This window comes from Pundamilia nyererei, unplaced genomic scaffold, assembly GCF_000239375.1.
Source record: "Pundamilia nyererei isolate P.nyererei 1_Seehausen unplaced genomic scaffold, PunNye1.0 scaffold00004, whole genome shotgun sequence".
Classification (NCBI taxonomy): Eukaryota; Metazoa; Chordata; class Actinopteri; order Cichliformes; family Cichlidae; genus Pundamilia; species Pundamilia nyererei.
The window spans coordinates 1-16,790 of record NW_005187405.1 but is presented as its reverse complement, the minus strand read 5'-3'; the positions used below and the strand labels follow the sequence as shown (position 1 = coordinate 16,790).

The 16,790-nt window shown below is 40.4% G+C and overlaps 2 protein-coding genes across 2 annotated transcripts in view; one reads left to right on the top strand and one right to left on the bottom strand.

The window, feature by feature from the left end:
* The window catches only part of LOC102213132 (uncharacterized), a 15,009-nt gene extending 6,647 nt beyond the window's left edge, over nt 1-8,362 (top strand). Inside the window, exons 9-16 of the mRNA XM_005720954.2 lie at nt 480-577; nt 876-1,060; nt 3,446-3,645; nt 3,719-3,887; nt 3,967-4,076; nt 7,492-7,599; nt 7,827-7,953; nt 8,097-8,362. Coding sequence (XP_005721011.1) covers nt 480-577; nt 876-1,060; nt 3,446-3,645; nt 3,719-3,887; nt 3,967-4,076; nt 7,492-7,599; nt 7,827-7,953; nt 8,097-8,107 — 1,008 coding nt within the window. The 3' untranslated portion in view covers nt 8,108-8,362. The remainder of the gene's footprint in view (nt 1-479; nt 578-875; nt 1,061-3,445; nt 3,646-3,718; nt 3,888-3,966; nt 4,077-7,491; nt 7,600-7,826; nt 7,954-8,096) is intronic.
* An 8-nt stretch (nt 8,363-8,370) lies between these two features.
* LOC102213421 (V-type proton ATPase subunit d 1-like) lies at nt 8,371-12,643 on the bottom strand. The gene is made up of 8 exons (XM_005720955.1): nt 12,335-12,643; nt 11,910-12,081; nt 11,446-11,624; nt 10,163-10,242; nt 9,856-9,933; nt 9,575-9,751; nt 9,403-9,480; nt 8,371-8,856 (listed from the first exon to the last, which is right to left on the bottom strand). Exons 1-8 carry the CDS (start codon nt 12,462-12,464, stop codon nt 8,683-8,685), a joined length of 1,068 nt encoding a protein of 355 aa, XP_005721012.1. The 5' UTR covers nt 12,465-12,643; the 3' UTR covers nt 8,371-8,682.
* Between the last annotated feature and the right edge of the window lie 4,147 nt (nt 12,644-16,790).

The following is a 16,790-nucleotide window of genomic DNA, read 5'->3' as shown; positions in this document are numbered from 1 at the left end:
TATAAAAAAACACCCAGCACTGTATGTTATAAAACAGCAAAGTCATTTATATTGGCAAAGTGAGATACGGAAAACATCTGCGTAGTGTCCAGTCTGCTGGGATTCTTCTTCCCTCGCTCCCGTGTGGAAAAAGACAGCTTGTAGTGATGAGTTGTTTATGCTTTAGGCTGGCCCATATCACATTTTTATCCTACTACATAATGTTTATTTGATTCATACTTATTTCTTATAATGTTTTCACATCATAATAAAAGAGAAAGGGCATAATTTCATACATACATTATTAGTATGAAACATAGCAGCTGTATATGTAAAACATAGAGAGGGATAGATTGTTTTGATGTACAACAGTTGCTCAAGTGTCACGATCTCTTACACCCACTCTTCCTCCTGTGCTTTTCACATTGTTCCCATCCATTGTTTCAGCCTTTGCTAAAAGACCTATTTGAACCTGATGAATGTGTCAATGTGTCAATCAGGCAGGCCAGCATGCCTACCACTGGATTGAGGGCAGGCTGGCGATGGCTCTGTCTGGAGTCAGAAAACGGCTTGCATCAGTCTACAAATTCTTCCCCAGGTACTACACATATCAGAGTTAAGACAGCTATATCACTGTTTTGTTTTGGGGGGTTTTGTTTTTGAAAATGGTCAGTTTATTTGGGTTCACTGCAGGTCCAAACTACACGTTGAATTATAGTCACCGAAATGCTCTCGAAGCTATGTGCACCTAGATGTTCGTAGCTAAAGCTGGACCTGTTTAAACTTAAACAATAACTCGATCAAGAAGTTTAAAGATCAAGTTTTGATCCAGAGTACAACTGATGGATAAAAATGATTCCAGTTGGATTTTTTTTCCCTTTGTTTTTCCTTTTAAGTGAATGTTCAGTGATTGTGTCGGTGCCGCTGCCACAGCTGCCCCGGTCAAAGACGGCCAATGCTGGGCTGATGGAGATCCTCCTGGAGGAGTGGATCCTGAGACCTCTGCTGACCCTCGCCGCTGTCAGACCCACTGCCGAACTCTACCGCCTCAAAAGGAAGATCATGGACAGCCCCTTCACACGTAAGGCACCGTTTTAATTACCGTAGTTTTACACGTTTATGACAGTGCTGTTGATCAATTTTACTGAGACCGCATTGACACAAAGTGTCGAGGTGTCATAAACGCTGATGTTTATTACGGGTGTACAAGTCGTGCTGTTCTCTTTTTTTCTTTTTTTTCTTGGATCTTTTGTGATTTACTGGATGTTTTTCTTTGCTTAGATGACTTAGATGATGATGGAAGGCACACTACTTCTGGAAAAGTTCACTCAGTTTTTAATCTTCTCCATTTGTACTTCATGAGTCCCAGAACCTCAAAAAGAACTTGTCACTGTTCCCAGGCTGGTGTATTTCAACTGTACTCTTCTTCTGTCTTTTCTCAGATCTCGTTTGAAATGTTTTATGTGAGGATTTAACTGACAGGTCTGGCAGAGCGAGCCTCAGTATCTGCATGGAAACAAGCTGTAGCAATACCAGCCTGGTAATTGTTGCAAATAGGACCTCAGGAAGTGCTTTTTAGGCACGCTCACTTGGTATTCGATAACCTCTTCACTTCAGTCCATATAAATATTATTTAAAAGTCAGTAAAGTGTTATGTGCTGTAGGGTGAGAAACAATACCCAGGACAGACTGAATGGGGAAAAGTAAGCATTTATTTTGATTGATGAAGTCTAAAGGACACAGAAATCCAGAGGCAAAAGGGAAACACAATCCAGAGCTGTCAGAGAACGCACTGGGAGACTAAACAGATGCTCAAAAACTGCAGAGAAAGGCAGAGCTGGAGTACTCATACATGAGGTAAACAAGGGGGGGTGGACAGACGAGGGTAACGAGATACAGATGAAACCAATAAGGACACAAATGACTAACAAAATAAAACAGGAAGTAACTAACAAGTGCAGAGGTTAGACCATGGATACGTGCAGCAGCTTTACACACAGTGAAAGACCAGGATAAACTAGTAAAGAGGGAATCGAATTGTAAACAATAAAAAAACAAAGAAAATTGAATAATCAACAAAAATCTAAAGATCAAAGAACTAAAACCTTTGTGTCAGCACGCAGGACCATAACTGTTAGCTTTGTTTTGTATTATCTTAGATTATTAGATTAAACATCATAGAGGGGTTTTTGTTTTGTTTTGTTCATATTTAATACATCATTCAAAACACTTTAGGTCATGGCTGGAACACATCTGCAACAAATAACACAAGATACCTGATCTAACCAACATAACACTTCTAAGTAAATCAGTACTGGAGGCACTTGTCTAAAAGCAAATAATGACTTATATGTTGTAAACATGTAGTAATGAGCATGGAGTAACTAAATATGGAGTTAGACCAGCTATGAGTGGAGGCGTAGGTAAAAAGGGCACTGCATGTCAACATGAAGTATTTATTATTATTATTTCAGCTTCACATTCCTTCCCTTTGGTTTCCACGATGAACGGAACAAATAACATATTTCTGATGACTTCACGCGACTGTTAGCGTGTACACGTGTGCCTTCGGGTGTGTTTTGTCTTTTTGAGCTTGTGTTTTGCATTGTCAGGACTTTGTGTGTCGCTCAATGCTGCAGCCAGACTCCTAACGCACTCTAGCGAGCGAGCTCACATCACCCCTACTTTACTCTGTTTTTATTGGCTGCCAGTGGAGTTTAGAATTTCTTTTAAAATTCTCACAGTCGTGTACGGAGCTAAACGGACACACTCCAGAATACTTCGTGTTAAACACAGTGCTGCTCGCTGTTTTCACTAATATGCTAGATGGCTCATACAAGACTGAAGACGACGGGGGGTCAGAGCCTTTCGTCCTGCGGCACCGTGGCTCTGGAACAGTTTAACACTCCAGCTCAGTTTAACTGATTAACAGTTCAAAACATTTCTTTTAATCAGGCCTTCTGCTGACATCCTTTTCTTATTCATGTCTTTATTTATGTTTATTGTTTTAATATGATTTTCTTTTTACATTAATCGTGATTTAAGTGTTGTTAACAGCACGTTGAACTTTTACGTGGCGACACGCGGCTCGCTACTGGATGTAGAATGAGATGAGGAATATTTGAGAAGATGTGGCTCCCATAAGACTGAGGGTGAATGTGGGACAGAGATTATTTTAAGCATTACAAACATCCAGGCGCAATGATACAAACGCAGCAATTTTCTCTAGCTTAGAAATGTTCCCTGAATGAAAGAAACGGGAGCATGAGATAGATTTTATATGTGAGTCAAGTTCAAAAAAAAATAAGACAAAATAATACAAAAAGACACCGATCATAAAATGGTTTAGATTTTTGATTTAGTAACCCTGTAAAACAGTGAGTCCACCAGACCTACCAACATCGCATGAGTAACACCACATGAGGGTTCAATGAATTCTGTTTTTTCCCTTCTTATCTCGCCAAAGACCAAGCTCTGTTGGTGGCAGATCAGTTCGTAGTGACGTTTGACGGTCACTTGTACGAGCTGCCAGGTTCGTGTCCACTGCTCCTGGCCCGAGACGTCGGCCGCGATCCGTCGTTCACGCTGCTGCTCGGCACAGACGCGCAGAAGCTCCTCCTGATACAAATGAATAACCACACCATCAGCGTTCAGCGCAACGGGCAGGTATGTGTTACTCTCGACGAATAAAGAGCGTTCAGGCCATGAGGAATAAGACGAGTAAATGCTTATGTCGCAGGTGAGGACCGACTGCAGCGGCGCCGTCAGCCACACGTTTCTCACTGATGATGGAGTGACAGTCAGGAAAGCATCAAACGTGGTGCAGGTGTCCAGTCAGCGTGGGATGTTTGTGTCATGTGACCTGTCGCTTGAATTGTGCAGCTTCACTCTGGATGGATGGTTACATGGTGGGAAAGATTCAGCATGGCCCGTTATAAATATCTGTCTTCATATTCTCACACATATACACCTTTCTCGCCTGCACAGGTGTCTCCACCGGTCTGTTTGGGACCAACGATAACGACGCAGGAAATGATTTTCCTATGTTTGACGGATCTCAGGCTAAAAACTTGGAGGATTTTCTCTACACCTGGCAGGTAGGATCAGTGAGATTAATCAACACATGGCATCGGTCCAGTTCTCAAAAAGATGTGCAATATGAAATAAAGCCTAGATTTCAAGGATTTGTAAATCATTTAAACTCTACTTAAACTCTACATTTGATCGAAAATACAACAAAAAGGTTTTAAAGTGAAAAAGGACTGGGTAAGGACTGAATAATCGAGGAATGTTCTCAGGATTAAAATAATCATGAACGGTTATGGTCTTCAGGCCCTCAAGTGAATTTATTAAAAAATATAAACCACTCCGTAGCACATGTTAAAGCTCTGACATTGAAAGAAAAAGCAGACAGAAACTTCACTGGGCATAGCAATATTCTGGGCTTGGGTCCATTTATGTACTAAGATCAGTGGAAAGCTGTTTGCTTGTATGACTGATAAAAATCAATTTTTTGGCAGGGGGCAAATAGAAAGGGACAAAGAAAGGCTTGTTAGCAGTACACACTTCAACTCCAGCATCCATTATAGCATAAGTTTGGAATTGCATGAAGTGGAATGTGTTCCTCGGTCATCTGTTGATGTCATCACCCTGTTAGTGATGAAAGATATAAAAATAAATAAATAAAATCCTTTTTCAGCTCTAAGGTTTTACATAAAAATGATTTGGTCCTCAGCAAGTCTTAAAATTATTAAATGTGACTTCAGATGAACAACAACTCTCACATCACTGCGGAGGAATTTTGGCCGTGTTGTCTTTACAACATTGCTTCAGCTCATTGGGCGTTTGCTTATGCACGGCTCTCTGAAGAGCCCGCCACATCATTTCTGTCAGATTGAGATCTGGATTTTGAGTGCGCCATGGCAACACGTCGAATGATATGTTTTTCAGTCGTTCCATCAGCTGTTCCATAATCCAGTTGATGCCAAACTTTAGCTGTCAGACCGATGATCTCATATTTGAGTAGAAAACTTTGGTATACGGAGGAGTTCATGGTCGACTCAGTGACTTAGGCTACGTTCACACTGCAGGTCTTAATGCTCAATTCCGATTTTTTGTCTAATTTGTTTCTGCTGCCTTTCCCGTGCCTTCACTTCCTCTCACCATCCTCTTGTGTACATATTGTCCCGCTGTCCTGTGCCGGAACGCCCGTTCTTCTTCCATGTGTCTTGCTCATGTTCCTTGTTACCAGTTTTTCCCCATTTAGTTTTCTGTTAGTGAAAGTCTTTGTCCACTTTTTCCCTTTTATTTTGTATTTTTGCAAAGTTTTGATCAGCCTTAATAAACGGCTCGCTTTTGTTAGGATTAGTCCAAGCGTCTGCATTTGGATCTTCTAGAAAACGTGACCTGCCTCCCACAGATCGTGACAGTTTTTTGAGGGAAGAGGCTTTCTCCTGGCAGTCCTTCCAGATAAGCCACACTTATTCAATCATTTTATAAATGTACTGTCTCGAACGTTAAGATCTTACGTGCCAGGAGTCTGAGATGTAGCTCTTGGGTTTTTAGCAGTTTCTCTGAGCACTTTGTGGTAACACACAGCTGAATTCTCCAGAGCAGCAAACTGCCAAAAATCTGCTTTCATAGAGATGCTCACACTCACTAATGATCAGTTAATCTCATGCATTTGATCTGCTAATTAGTCTCTTAATTCCTTTGGAAGCAGTGAGGGTGTCGTTAGACTTTGTGCGCAGCGTTTTTGCATGTTAGATTATTTGCGTTGAATAAATAATGACATGCTGTAATAAGTAGAGCAGGGCAATATGACCAAAATATTTATCACGATATACATTTGAAAATGTGACGATATAATTGACACTAGACAAAATACTTTACGACTCCACAACTTTATTAGTGCAAAAAAAACCATCAATGTATTTTCACTTAAACAAGCAGCTGTTTTTTTATCTGCATTAAAGTTATATAAAAATTTAACAGTGCAAATGCAAATTCTTTGCTGACAGTTTAACCAAAAGGCATTTCCAGTGGAAACTGGCCGACAAGCCCTCAGCATAACCATGTATAATATCCACAAAACTTAAAAAGAGGATATACACACACAACACGGTAATATTATGTTGAAGCACAGTACGTATCACTCTGCGAGGCTCCTGCCTACGATAGCCGTAATGCTCCGACAATCCATCAAGCGGTGCGGCTTCGTAGCTTAGCAAAGTCGTACTAAAACATTTGACAGATTTTCGAGCGCCGTGTACCACATAACATCGTTTCGAGGTCAGTAAACACCAGAATTCATACATAAGGCTCACGGGATTATAAGGGGCACTGTCGATTTTCAGAAAAATCAAAGGATTGATTTTAAGTGTGCAGTATTTCCAAAAAACACGGTAATAACGACGGCCTGCTAGCATGCGCTACCAAAAATAGTGCTTTGTTGTGTATCTGCTGGACAAAAGCTAAACCAGTTCCACACCAGTGAAGTTGCAGCATTTTTACAAACCAGTTCTGGTTCATCCGTTTCATCCAACGATCCGCTTTCGCCTTTCTCATTCTCCGTCGCCGCCACGCTTTTTCCGCCATGTGCCTATGAAAACAAAGGCACTGCGCATGCGCGTTTTACCCATGTTCTAAAGCGATATTTCATTTTGTTGCCCAACATTATACCGGTATTATGTGAACGGTATCATATGGCCCAGCCATAGTAATAAGTCATTTATTGTTGCTCATTTGAGGTTGTATTCACCTGATTGTATTGTAGGACCTGCTTGGAATTGAACCTTCAGAACTGAAAGAGGGTTTACGTCTTACAATGACTTCAAAGTCACTTTAAATCTCAATTGTAAATTTTACCTCAAAGTGTATATTTACTCCCTTACCTCAGTCTCAAAGTGTATATATATTTATTCTTCTTATTCTTACTCTTCCTATATTTCAAGGATTCAAGGAGCTTTATTGTCATTTGCGTCGCATGTTAACATGAGGTGGAACGAAATTATGTAAAACACGGTCCCGGATTTATTGTTGTTCTTTTGCACTGTATGGAACTAGAGCCTCGTCGTCTCCTGTCTCTATATACTGAACTGTATATAGCAGAGATGACAATCAAGTTTACTTTGACTTTGACTGTATGCAACAAACGAGGAATTATGAAAACAGTTTGCGTTCCAAGCGAGAGCCATTAATTTCATCTACCAAACATTTGGAAAGTGTTAAAAATGATACACGATAATGGGAAACATATTTTGGGGGGAACGTTTTGCTGGGATCAAATACAGAATGATCAGCGTCAACATTTGATTTGTGGTTTTGGTTCTCGGTGGTTAAATCATTTTCAAATCACTGCGTTCTGCTTTAATTTGTATTTCAGACAACATCCCAATATTTCCTGAAATCGAGTTTCAATGAAATTGTGAAATCTTGTGTCTACAAATGTTTGCAGAGTTTTTGTCAGCCTCGAGGTTCTCCTTAGCTTTGCCCGCTTGTTTGTGACTTTAGATGAAACCTACATGCATCGAACCTTCTGCGACAGCAGCCGTCAGTCCAGCGAGCTGTGACGCTTTGTTCTCTTCTCCCGATTCTCCCCTCAGCTCTTGTTTCAGGGTGGTGAGTAACAAAAAAACCCACACAGCAGGCATGTCCTGGTGGTTTCTTCACCAGAACATTTTTATTAATATCCCATTTATGTTTGGAAAGCTCGTCGTGGAGGGAAGTTTAAACAGATAAATATGAAAACCTTTCTGTTTTCCCCATCTCCATCTTTTTTTCCTTTTTTTTCTCTTTTTGGTTGATCACATGTGATTTTTTTCACAAACCTGCATTTGTGTTGTCAGGTGGATCCCAGTCAGTTCATGTCTGTGTGTAAACTCAGCTCATCGAGAGCACCCTGCAGATTAGCATTTGCTTTCGCTCACCTCTGCCAGCAGAACTACATACCCATGGAGGTCCCCGTTCACTGCAGTGAGTTAGGCCACTGAATAAGACATGCATGATTATTCTTGTATTAATGTGTATTTGTGGCAAGTTTTTTTAATTCAGACATGCAAAATGTATATTTTGCATGTAGTTTTAACTTGTTTTGTGTGTGTGTGTTTCTGTTTTAGTGAAAGTGTAAAGGAAGGACAAGCTAATGAAGAGCAAAAATGGCCAGTTTCTGACCTCTGTGAGCTGCTATAACGGACAGCTTTACTCTTTATACCACTGTTTGTGCCATATTGCCTTCGTACTTTTATGTTGTACTCCACTGTGTAGTCACACATTCTTGTACCTCCTGTGACGCTTTTGTCCTGTTTAGACGTGCGTTGATTATCCCATTAATGTGAATGTAAACACATTCACTGTAGCAAGTAATAAAAACATTTTTTTTAAAGATTTGTGTCAGTGCATTGTGAGGAGGGAGCGGCTGAAACCAGCTTTTTATTGAATATCATTCCTTTCAGACTTTGTTTTGTGACCAGGACAATTATTAACACAAAGTCTGGAATTAAAAAGAGTAATTTCTTTCAAACAATTTGAGGCGTAAGCGATCAGGTCTTGAAACTCAATACACATGAGGAACAGATGTGCTATAACAGTGTAACACCAAGGCTGTGGTTTGTAGTGCAAACAGTGAAGATGCTGAAGACTCACTTTGGTCCACCACATTTACTAATCCGTACTAAAACGTAGTAAAACATCCTTGTTTCTTAGTTAACTGGTCTTTTGGAAGATGGGTATGTAGTTGTGTATCTTTGACTTCTGTCTTTGTGTGACACATTCGGCAATCCACACAATGTTCCGACTCTCCTGCTCCTTAAGTTTGATGTAAGAGTAAAATACTCCAAAGTGGAACTGCTGCAGGAAAGCAAGTATGTTCAGCTTCACCTGGAAAAATGATAGATGCGTAAGCTGCAAGAATCTACAGTCAGGGCAGCCTAACAAGAAAAGTACATACTAATACTAAATTTAAATTAATCACCTGTACTTTCTTACAAATATATATACTTTCAGCAGGTGATTAACGTGATTTTAAACATGATAGAGTCATCTCTGGGGTTTACAGAGGCCTAAAACATGAAAATATCCAGTGAGCTGCAGTTCTCATAGAAGCTAGAAGTCATGGGACAATGGCCAGACTGCTTTAAACTAGGAATGCAACAGTCTGATAACCAAGTTACAACCAAGGTGTGCAGAAGAGCATCTTCTAGGAGAGCACATCTGTGAATCTGAATCTGTGCTACTAAAAATTCAAGTAGCTCTGAAGACAAAAGGAGCTCCAACTAGGTGGGGTGTACCTAATAAAGTGGCTGGTGACTGTATGTCAGATTTTCATATTTGAAAGTCTGAATGGTCAGCTTGGTTCAAATGTTTTTTACAATGTTGAAAAGTGGGAAAGAAATCCGTGACAGTTCAAAACAAAGCCGTTATTACCTCTTGTTCGAAGAATCGGTCCTCAAGAGTCTTAAAATCTGATCCAGGCTCAGGGTCATCAAAAACCATTTTATAGTCCTGCAGGGAAATTTGAGTTTACACTGACCACATGTCTGACTCAATGTGCAATAACAACCGTGCAGCATCTTAAAGGACATGAGGTCAAACTCACTGGGTAGCAGTCAGCCACAGCCTTGACCTGCTCGTGGTCCTCCGCCTGGGCCAGGAGTTTCAGTCCTCCAGGGTAAAGTTTGCCACAGGATGGATACAGCGCACTCCTGTCTGCACTGCTGAGATCCGTCCCAAAGGAGTTCACGGTGATGATGAAGGCCCGCCGGTCCGCTTCAAACTGCAGCACGCATAAAAGCACACAGCATTTACAGCAAAACAAATCTCAAGTAGTTTGTAAGACTTCAGTTAAACAAACTCATGCATCATAGAAAGCCAGAGTACCTCCAGGACAGGGCACATTACGTCCTTTGTGGCACCGCCAACGCTCTTGCAGAAAGAGTGGAAAGACTGCAAATATGCCTGTGCGGTAGAACAAAAGGCACCGAGATCAGCACAAATTTCATGAAAAACAGATCGCGTTCAGACACGGCAGTAAAACTTAAGTGCAGCTGTTAAGCATGTTTATCACAGTAGTATAAACTACAGTAAAGAATTTATTGCATATTTATAGCATGTCCACAAATACTATAACACAGGTGTCAAAGCTGAGATAGGTTAGTCATGCCATCTTATGCCATGCTCTGCTCACCTTATACAGTTTGTTTCTCAGGATCTCAGCCTCCATCTCATCCAGGCTGCACTCAGATACGGCATCCTGGAAAAACTGACCTGTGGCGAGAATAAAACAACACAGTAACCCTCAGTATGTTGTAAATATTTTTATAAAGTAGACCTTAAAAATGGAAGCCCACTCCTGACATGAAGAATAATAACAAATGGTCACAACTGTGTTTACTATATCCCTGCTCACACCCATTACTTCATGCTTAGCTTTGGTAAACTATGACTAATTTTTAGCTGTGCTGAGGGAACATAGAGCCAGAGAAGTCTAAAATAAGAAGAAGTAGCTTATTAGGCTTGTTGCTAACTAACAGTCCACAAACTTGCTTGGAAGGTATTATGAACACATTAGGAGGATTTAACAGCCAAGGAGGAAAAAATAAAAGAAAACAGAAACGTGCATTGCCTTTTAATGACTAGTGCTAATCTGGCTTTGACATTTGACACCTAAAACGTTAGGCTACAAAAATTTACCAAAAAGACACCACAGTTGTATTTTCTAAAACACCTAAAGAAAGAAATGACTTTTTAGTTTTACATTTTTATAAGTAAAAATCTTGATTTCTCACTTTGAGAACCTCTAAAAGGACACAAAAAAGTTAAAACCAATTCTAATTTGGGGAGTCATCGAACTATGAAGCGGGCACAGCCTGAACAAGTTGAATCCAAAACACATATTCATCACTGCTTTTGTTGCATTAAGATTATATGAGACTACTGTCACTCCCACCACTACTCCTAATACTTCTACTACAACTAATATAACAACATTATTGTTTCCTTTTGGTGTTATTTGGTTTTTGGAATAGCACTTTAATACTTTGAGTAATAACAATATAACACATTTCAGTGTTGACAGAGCTCCACATAATGCTATGCATTAGAAATAAACGTTATATCACTGTAATAAACTGATAAAAAGATCCAGTCTGATGAGGTCATGTGAGGCATTTAATATTGTATCTGTACTCAGAAAGGTTCATAATGCCCTAATGACTAAATTAATAGCTTGTGTGTGCAAACCACTTCCAGTAAGCTGTGGTTAATGAAGCAGGATGAGTGAGCAGGACCTGTTTTCTTTTTGCATGCATCAGTGCAAAGTGTTTAAACTAAAGTGTTTTTAGTGACTCATTGATATTTAAGTCAATGATGGTCTTTCACAAGTGTATTAGAGCTAAAAGATAATTAAATATTAATAATATACATCTTTGCCACCATTAGAAATTTTAAAAAACAAAAAACAGAGATTACCTAGTGGTGTGTCCACCAGGATGGCTGAGTACAGTTCAGCTGGAGTGCGGGCAATACCCACGGCTGCCATTTGGTCAAACGCTCCCAGTGGGTGACACCGTGGGAGCAGCTCTGACACATCTTTGTTCTTCAGGGCCCCTGTGATCAGCATCACCACATTGTCGATCATGTAGCTGTAACTATGGCAACACAGAGACCACATGAATTGAATATCCCTTTTACCCTGTAAAATGTTTCCTGCTCATCCCATTTTTATAAACCACAAAGAGTGTTGCAGAAGGAAGGTTTTCATCACATAAAGACGACCTCGCCACGTTTGCCACAAGGTCTCCACTGTCTGCGTAAACACTGTCCTCTTTAGCTGAAAATCTCAGCAGCAGCTAACCTGCAGGATGCTGTTCAAGTGCGTCTGCTTATCCTGTGACACAAGCTATAAATAAAGCACATGCAGTGACTAGGCGCACCTTATATAGTCAAGGAAGGTAGACAGAGGTGGCAGGGCGTTAGAGCGCAGGCAGCTGAATTCAGTCACCAGATTCTCCCTCAGCTTGCTGTCCAGCAGCGACACAGTCAAATCGCCCTCAGATGAGGACAGCAGTTTACCGTAGTCTGTGCTCTGAAGGTGTAGCTTCATATCTGAGCAGAGGACATGGCAAATCAAATGTTTTATACTCCACTGCTTGTTAGTTTGCCATTTCCAAAGAGGCAGGAAAAGGTTAAACAAGGTACTGATCACAGATAGATAGATAGATAGATAGATAGATAGATAGATAGATAGATAGATAGATTGCTTCCAACACCCCCTCACATGTGCATTATATTTTTTAGACTGCAGGTATTGCACATTTGCATATTATGACACATTACATGTGTGATACAAAAGGCTTACCCTCTAGTGTGTCACACTGGGCCAGATTATGATAATCAGTCTGACACAAAATCCCAGCTTTCATTCCTCGAACCAAACCCTCCAGGTAGCCATGATCCACGTTAAAGCTGAGCTCCTCGCATGTTGCCATAATGCCAAATGAGTTATTGAGTAGAACTGCTGCAGTCACAGCGTGATTTTAGCTTTTCTTTATATATATCAGCTTCTGCCTAATTCCCTCTCTGACTAACGTTCATGCTGTTATTTTTCCTTCCTCTTTGACAGCAAGAAATTCCATGGCTAAAAGTGTTTGCTGTCTCAGCTCCTGCTTTTAGCACATTCACTCTGACTCGTGTGTATTCACCCACTCTGTTTGAACCACTGTGTAGCAGGAATTTCAAAAATGAAATGAAATAAAGACCCTGATGGGGTTTTTTTTTTTTTTTTTGCTCTGTTCACACAGCACGGGTGAAAAAAGTAAAAAAAAAAAAAAAAAAGCTAAACAAGCACGGATTAAAAAGTCCGCTTCACTGCTCTTCTGTTCTAAATAGTTCAAAATACACACTAGACTAATGACTACTAGTGATGACATCTGCATTGTTTTCATAGATCATTTTTGCTGATGGCAGCAAATGTAACGTGATTGTGAAATCATATAAAAATGTTTTAAAGAGCTCAAACAGGATTTCCTGAAATCTTTGGCTTCTGTAAGCTGTAAAAACTCACTGCTTTTTACACACAGAGAAATGTTGGTGTGTAGCATGCAGATATTATGCAGACAGCAGGCCGTGAGCATGAGCCTGTGGATTTTAAATGTGTTTCATTCACTAACACATCCAACAAAATTGACCTTTGTGCACATTTCATGACTCTAACAGTGATTTTACGTGTAAACACTTATTAGTGAATGAGCCCATTGTCAGTTTGAGATGATCTCAGCTTTGTGAGATGGTGCGTTATATTATTGGAAGCCATCATCAGAAGATGGGTGTAAGCAATGATCACGGATTCAACATGCATCAACAATATATCCTCCACCACTAGCAGCCTGAACAACTGATTCAAGAGAGGGTGGAGCTGTGCTTTCATGTTGTTTATGCCAGATTCTGACTCTGCTATCTGAATGTTGCAGCAGAAAATCGAGATTCATCAGGCTAAGTATTTCTCCTGACGTGGTCTTCTGCTGCTGTAGAAGACGCTCTTTTGCATACATTGATTCAACGAAGCTTATTGCTTTTGCCTTCCTGTCAACTCAGAGAAGTCCCGTTTTTCTCGTCTGACCATTTCTTCTTTAGTATTTTTTAACCTTCCTTAATCCTTTTTCTTCTATGTAAACTAGAGATGGTTATACAGAATAATCTCAGTAGATCGTTTCTGAAATAGTTTCTGAAATAGTTTCTGAAATACTCAGACCAGCCTGTCTGGCACCAGCAACCTTGCCACATCTTAAATTATGTTTCTTCCCCATTCTGATACTCAGTTTAAAACTCAGCAGATCCTTTTGACCATGTCTATCTCAGTTTGTAATAAAAACCTGGAATTTTCTTTTCACCAGAAGCCCACATAGCAAAATTGGTATGGCCCAGATCTGGCCCACACAGAGTGCTTACACATGGCCCACATACCGCAAAGAATGATGGCTCTTTGGTAGCCCAGATCTGGTTTGCCAGAGGTGACCCACACATGGGCCAGCACAAGGCCAGTTGCAGACACACTGGTGGCCCAGAACAGTTTCAGTTCTGGCCCCAGATGTCAGCCTAATGTGTACCTTAATCAAGCCATGTAATATTAACATGTGCCAGAAAATACTAGTGCAAAAGTAACATGACGTAATTCTGTTAAGTCAGTGAATGGACTGATTCTGATATTATGCTTTCCTGCTCTCCCGGATTACTCAAGTTTCTATACAACATACCACATTCACCCACTTTCTCTAAACTGAGTGTTTCCTAACTACATTCACACTCTTGACACGCAGACTGGAGGAGCCAGGGATCAAACCACTAACCTGCTGATTAGTAGGTGACCTGCTCTACCTCCTGAGCTACAGCCACCCACTGGTAAAGGTGAGTAAACCCTCACTAGGTTTTGGATAAAGTGAACACTCGCAAACCTGTCAAACCTGCATTTGAAACGTTGGCTACCATAGCAGTATAGTATTGCAACATGGCATTTGGCCTTCTAACTAAAATAGGGAAATAGGAACATAAATACTGCCACCATTGCCAGACCTGGCCCACATCTGGTTGACATACACTCTGCCATGACACCAGTCAGTCAGAAGTGCCAGCTTGATGCCGGATCCGGGCCAGACCTGTTTTCTATGAGCCTGGGCCACATAAACCAAACCACAATCGAGCCAGATACGGCGTGCCATCACATAAACAGTGGCATCTGTGCCAGGCCTGGCCCATATCTGGATGACATACGATAAGACGTATGTCATCCAGTGTGTGAATGTGTGTGTGAATGGGTGAATGACTGAATGTAGTGTAAAGCGCTTTGGGGTCCTTAGGGACTAAATAAAGCGCTATACAAATACAGGTCATTTACCATTTTACCATTTATCATGCCAGAAGTCTGCCAGCAGTGCCGGCTTGATACTGGATCCGGGCCAGACCTGCTTGCTATGTGGGAACTTTTGGAGCTATAAAAGATCTTCTTCTGTCTTCTGTTGTTAGGGTTAGGGCTAACTGTAAGGCCTTTTTCTGTAACACTGGCTCTTTCCTGTCTTAAATTCCTTCATGCTCATGGACATAATGGACATATAAGGATCTCCATGAAAGGGATAATCATTCATAACATAACTACTACTGACAAATGGCGTTCAGTTTGCCCATTTGCCATTTTTCAAGGCAGAAGCAGACAGTGTCCCAGACAAGATAATATATTATGTGGACCACACATTTCCTGGATAGGATTTATAACCACTTTCCTTTGGAATTTACACAGAAGTCTCTGTGCATCTCCTCGGGATACTGAGCTGAGCCTCCAAAAGAAGGTCTAATATTTATTATCTTTCTGCTATTCACATAATTGTCCTGGAAAACCTCAAAATGCTGGTTAAGTCACTGTTTAACTACGAAAGACAGGTCGGCCTGCAGTAATGTATTCTTTACTCTCTTGTTTTTAATCCTGTGTACCGCATTTACTCTAAAATCAACATTAAAGTAGCAAATCATTAAAAAATGTTTTTTAGCGTCTTAATAGGTTCCACATGGAGAAATGCAAGGAGAATGTAGGCTTACATTGTGTTTATTCAATAGCAAAAATATAAACTCCTTAATCCACAAGAGGCAGGCAAGTCCAAACATATATATCTGATTTTCAAGGCGTGGGGTACATAAGTAAATGCCATTTGGTCCTCATTAAGTCTAAAAGCAACAACACATTTATGTTCCAAAGTAAATTTACTTGCAGGTATCTCCAGCAGCAAGATATTCAAAAGCAGCAAAAATGTGGGAAATACCCATAATGCAACACACAGTTAATATCAGATTGTCTACATACATGAAAAAGCACGTCACCCATCTTTTTATGCATACATATAATGTTTTAAGATATTTTAACACTGTGCAAAGATTTCTGTCAGTATTCTTTTTCCATACTTTTCGTCGCTGAAGACAGAAGAACTCTTGAATAAATACAAACAAATACAAACAAATGCCTCACATAATATCAGAAGCATTTTTCAAAATGCTTCGATTTTATTTTGAAGTTTAATCTCTTAACCGCATTTGTGCAGGCAAACCCACAGAGCAGATGTGAATCTTTCCGTGCTCTTTTGTCAACCACAATATATGTTCAGGCGTTGTGATGTGTTTGCGTGCATGTGCATGCATGTGCGTGCTGCATCTAGGTCCTCTTTAAGCAGAGGGGGTTCATCCTCCAGCAGTGACAGATGGTGTTGAAGAGTCGACAGCGGCAGGAGGCGCAGGGGTCGCAGCACAGCAGGTGAGGGGAGCAGCTTTCCATCAAGCGTCCGCAGCGACGCGCCGGAGTTACGAGGTTCGACTTGTGCTTCTAAAGCAATTCCAACAGAGACAGTATATGTAGAAAAAGCACGAGTCAGTGGAAGAAGTGGAAAAGTCATTTAAATACATGTGAACTATTTGACCCCCCGACTCATGGCAGCTCTACAAAGCGTTTTAGTGTTGTTTCGGTTTTACAGCCATTAACTTCACTGTTATTACTAAACGATTTTTTTAAAATCTGCCTTTTGGCAAAAGCTTCAACAGTTTGTTTTGTTGTTATTTTTTAAATTTAGGCACAAGTCCTGTTTACTCTTTTAAGAAAAATCTCACTCACTGAAACACGCTTTGTTGCGAGAGTTCTGACAGGGACTATAAGAGGGAGTCAAATTCATCCTACATCATAGGACAACACATACAGTGCACTTGATCTAAAGTGGGCCAGACCACTTAAGATGGAAATTCACCTTTCTAACAATATGATAACATTTAATTACACATTTATT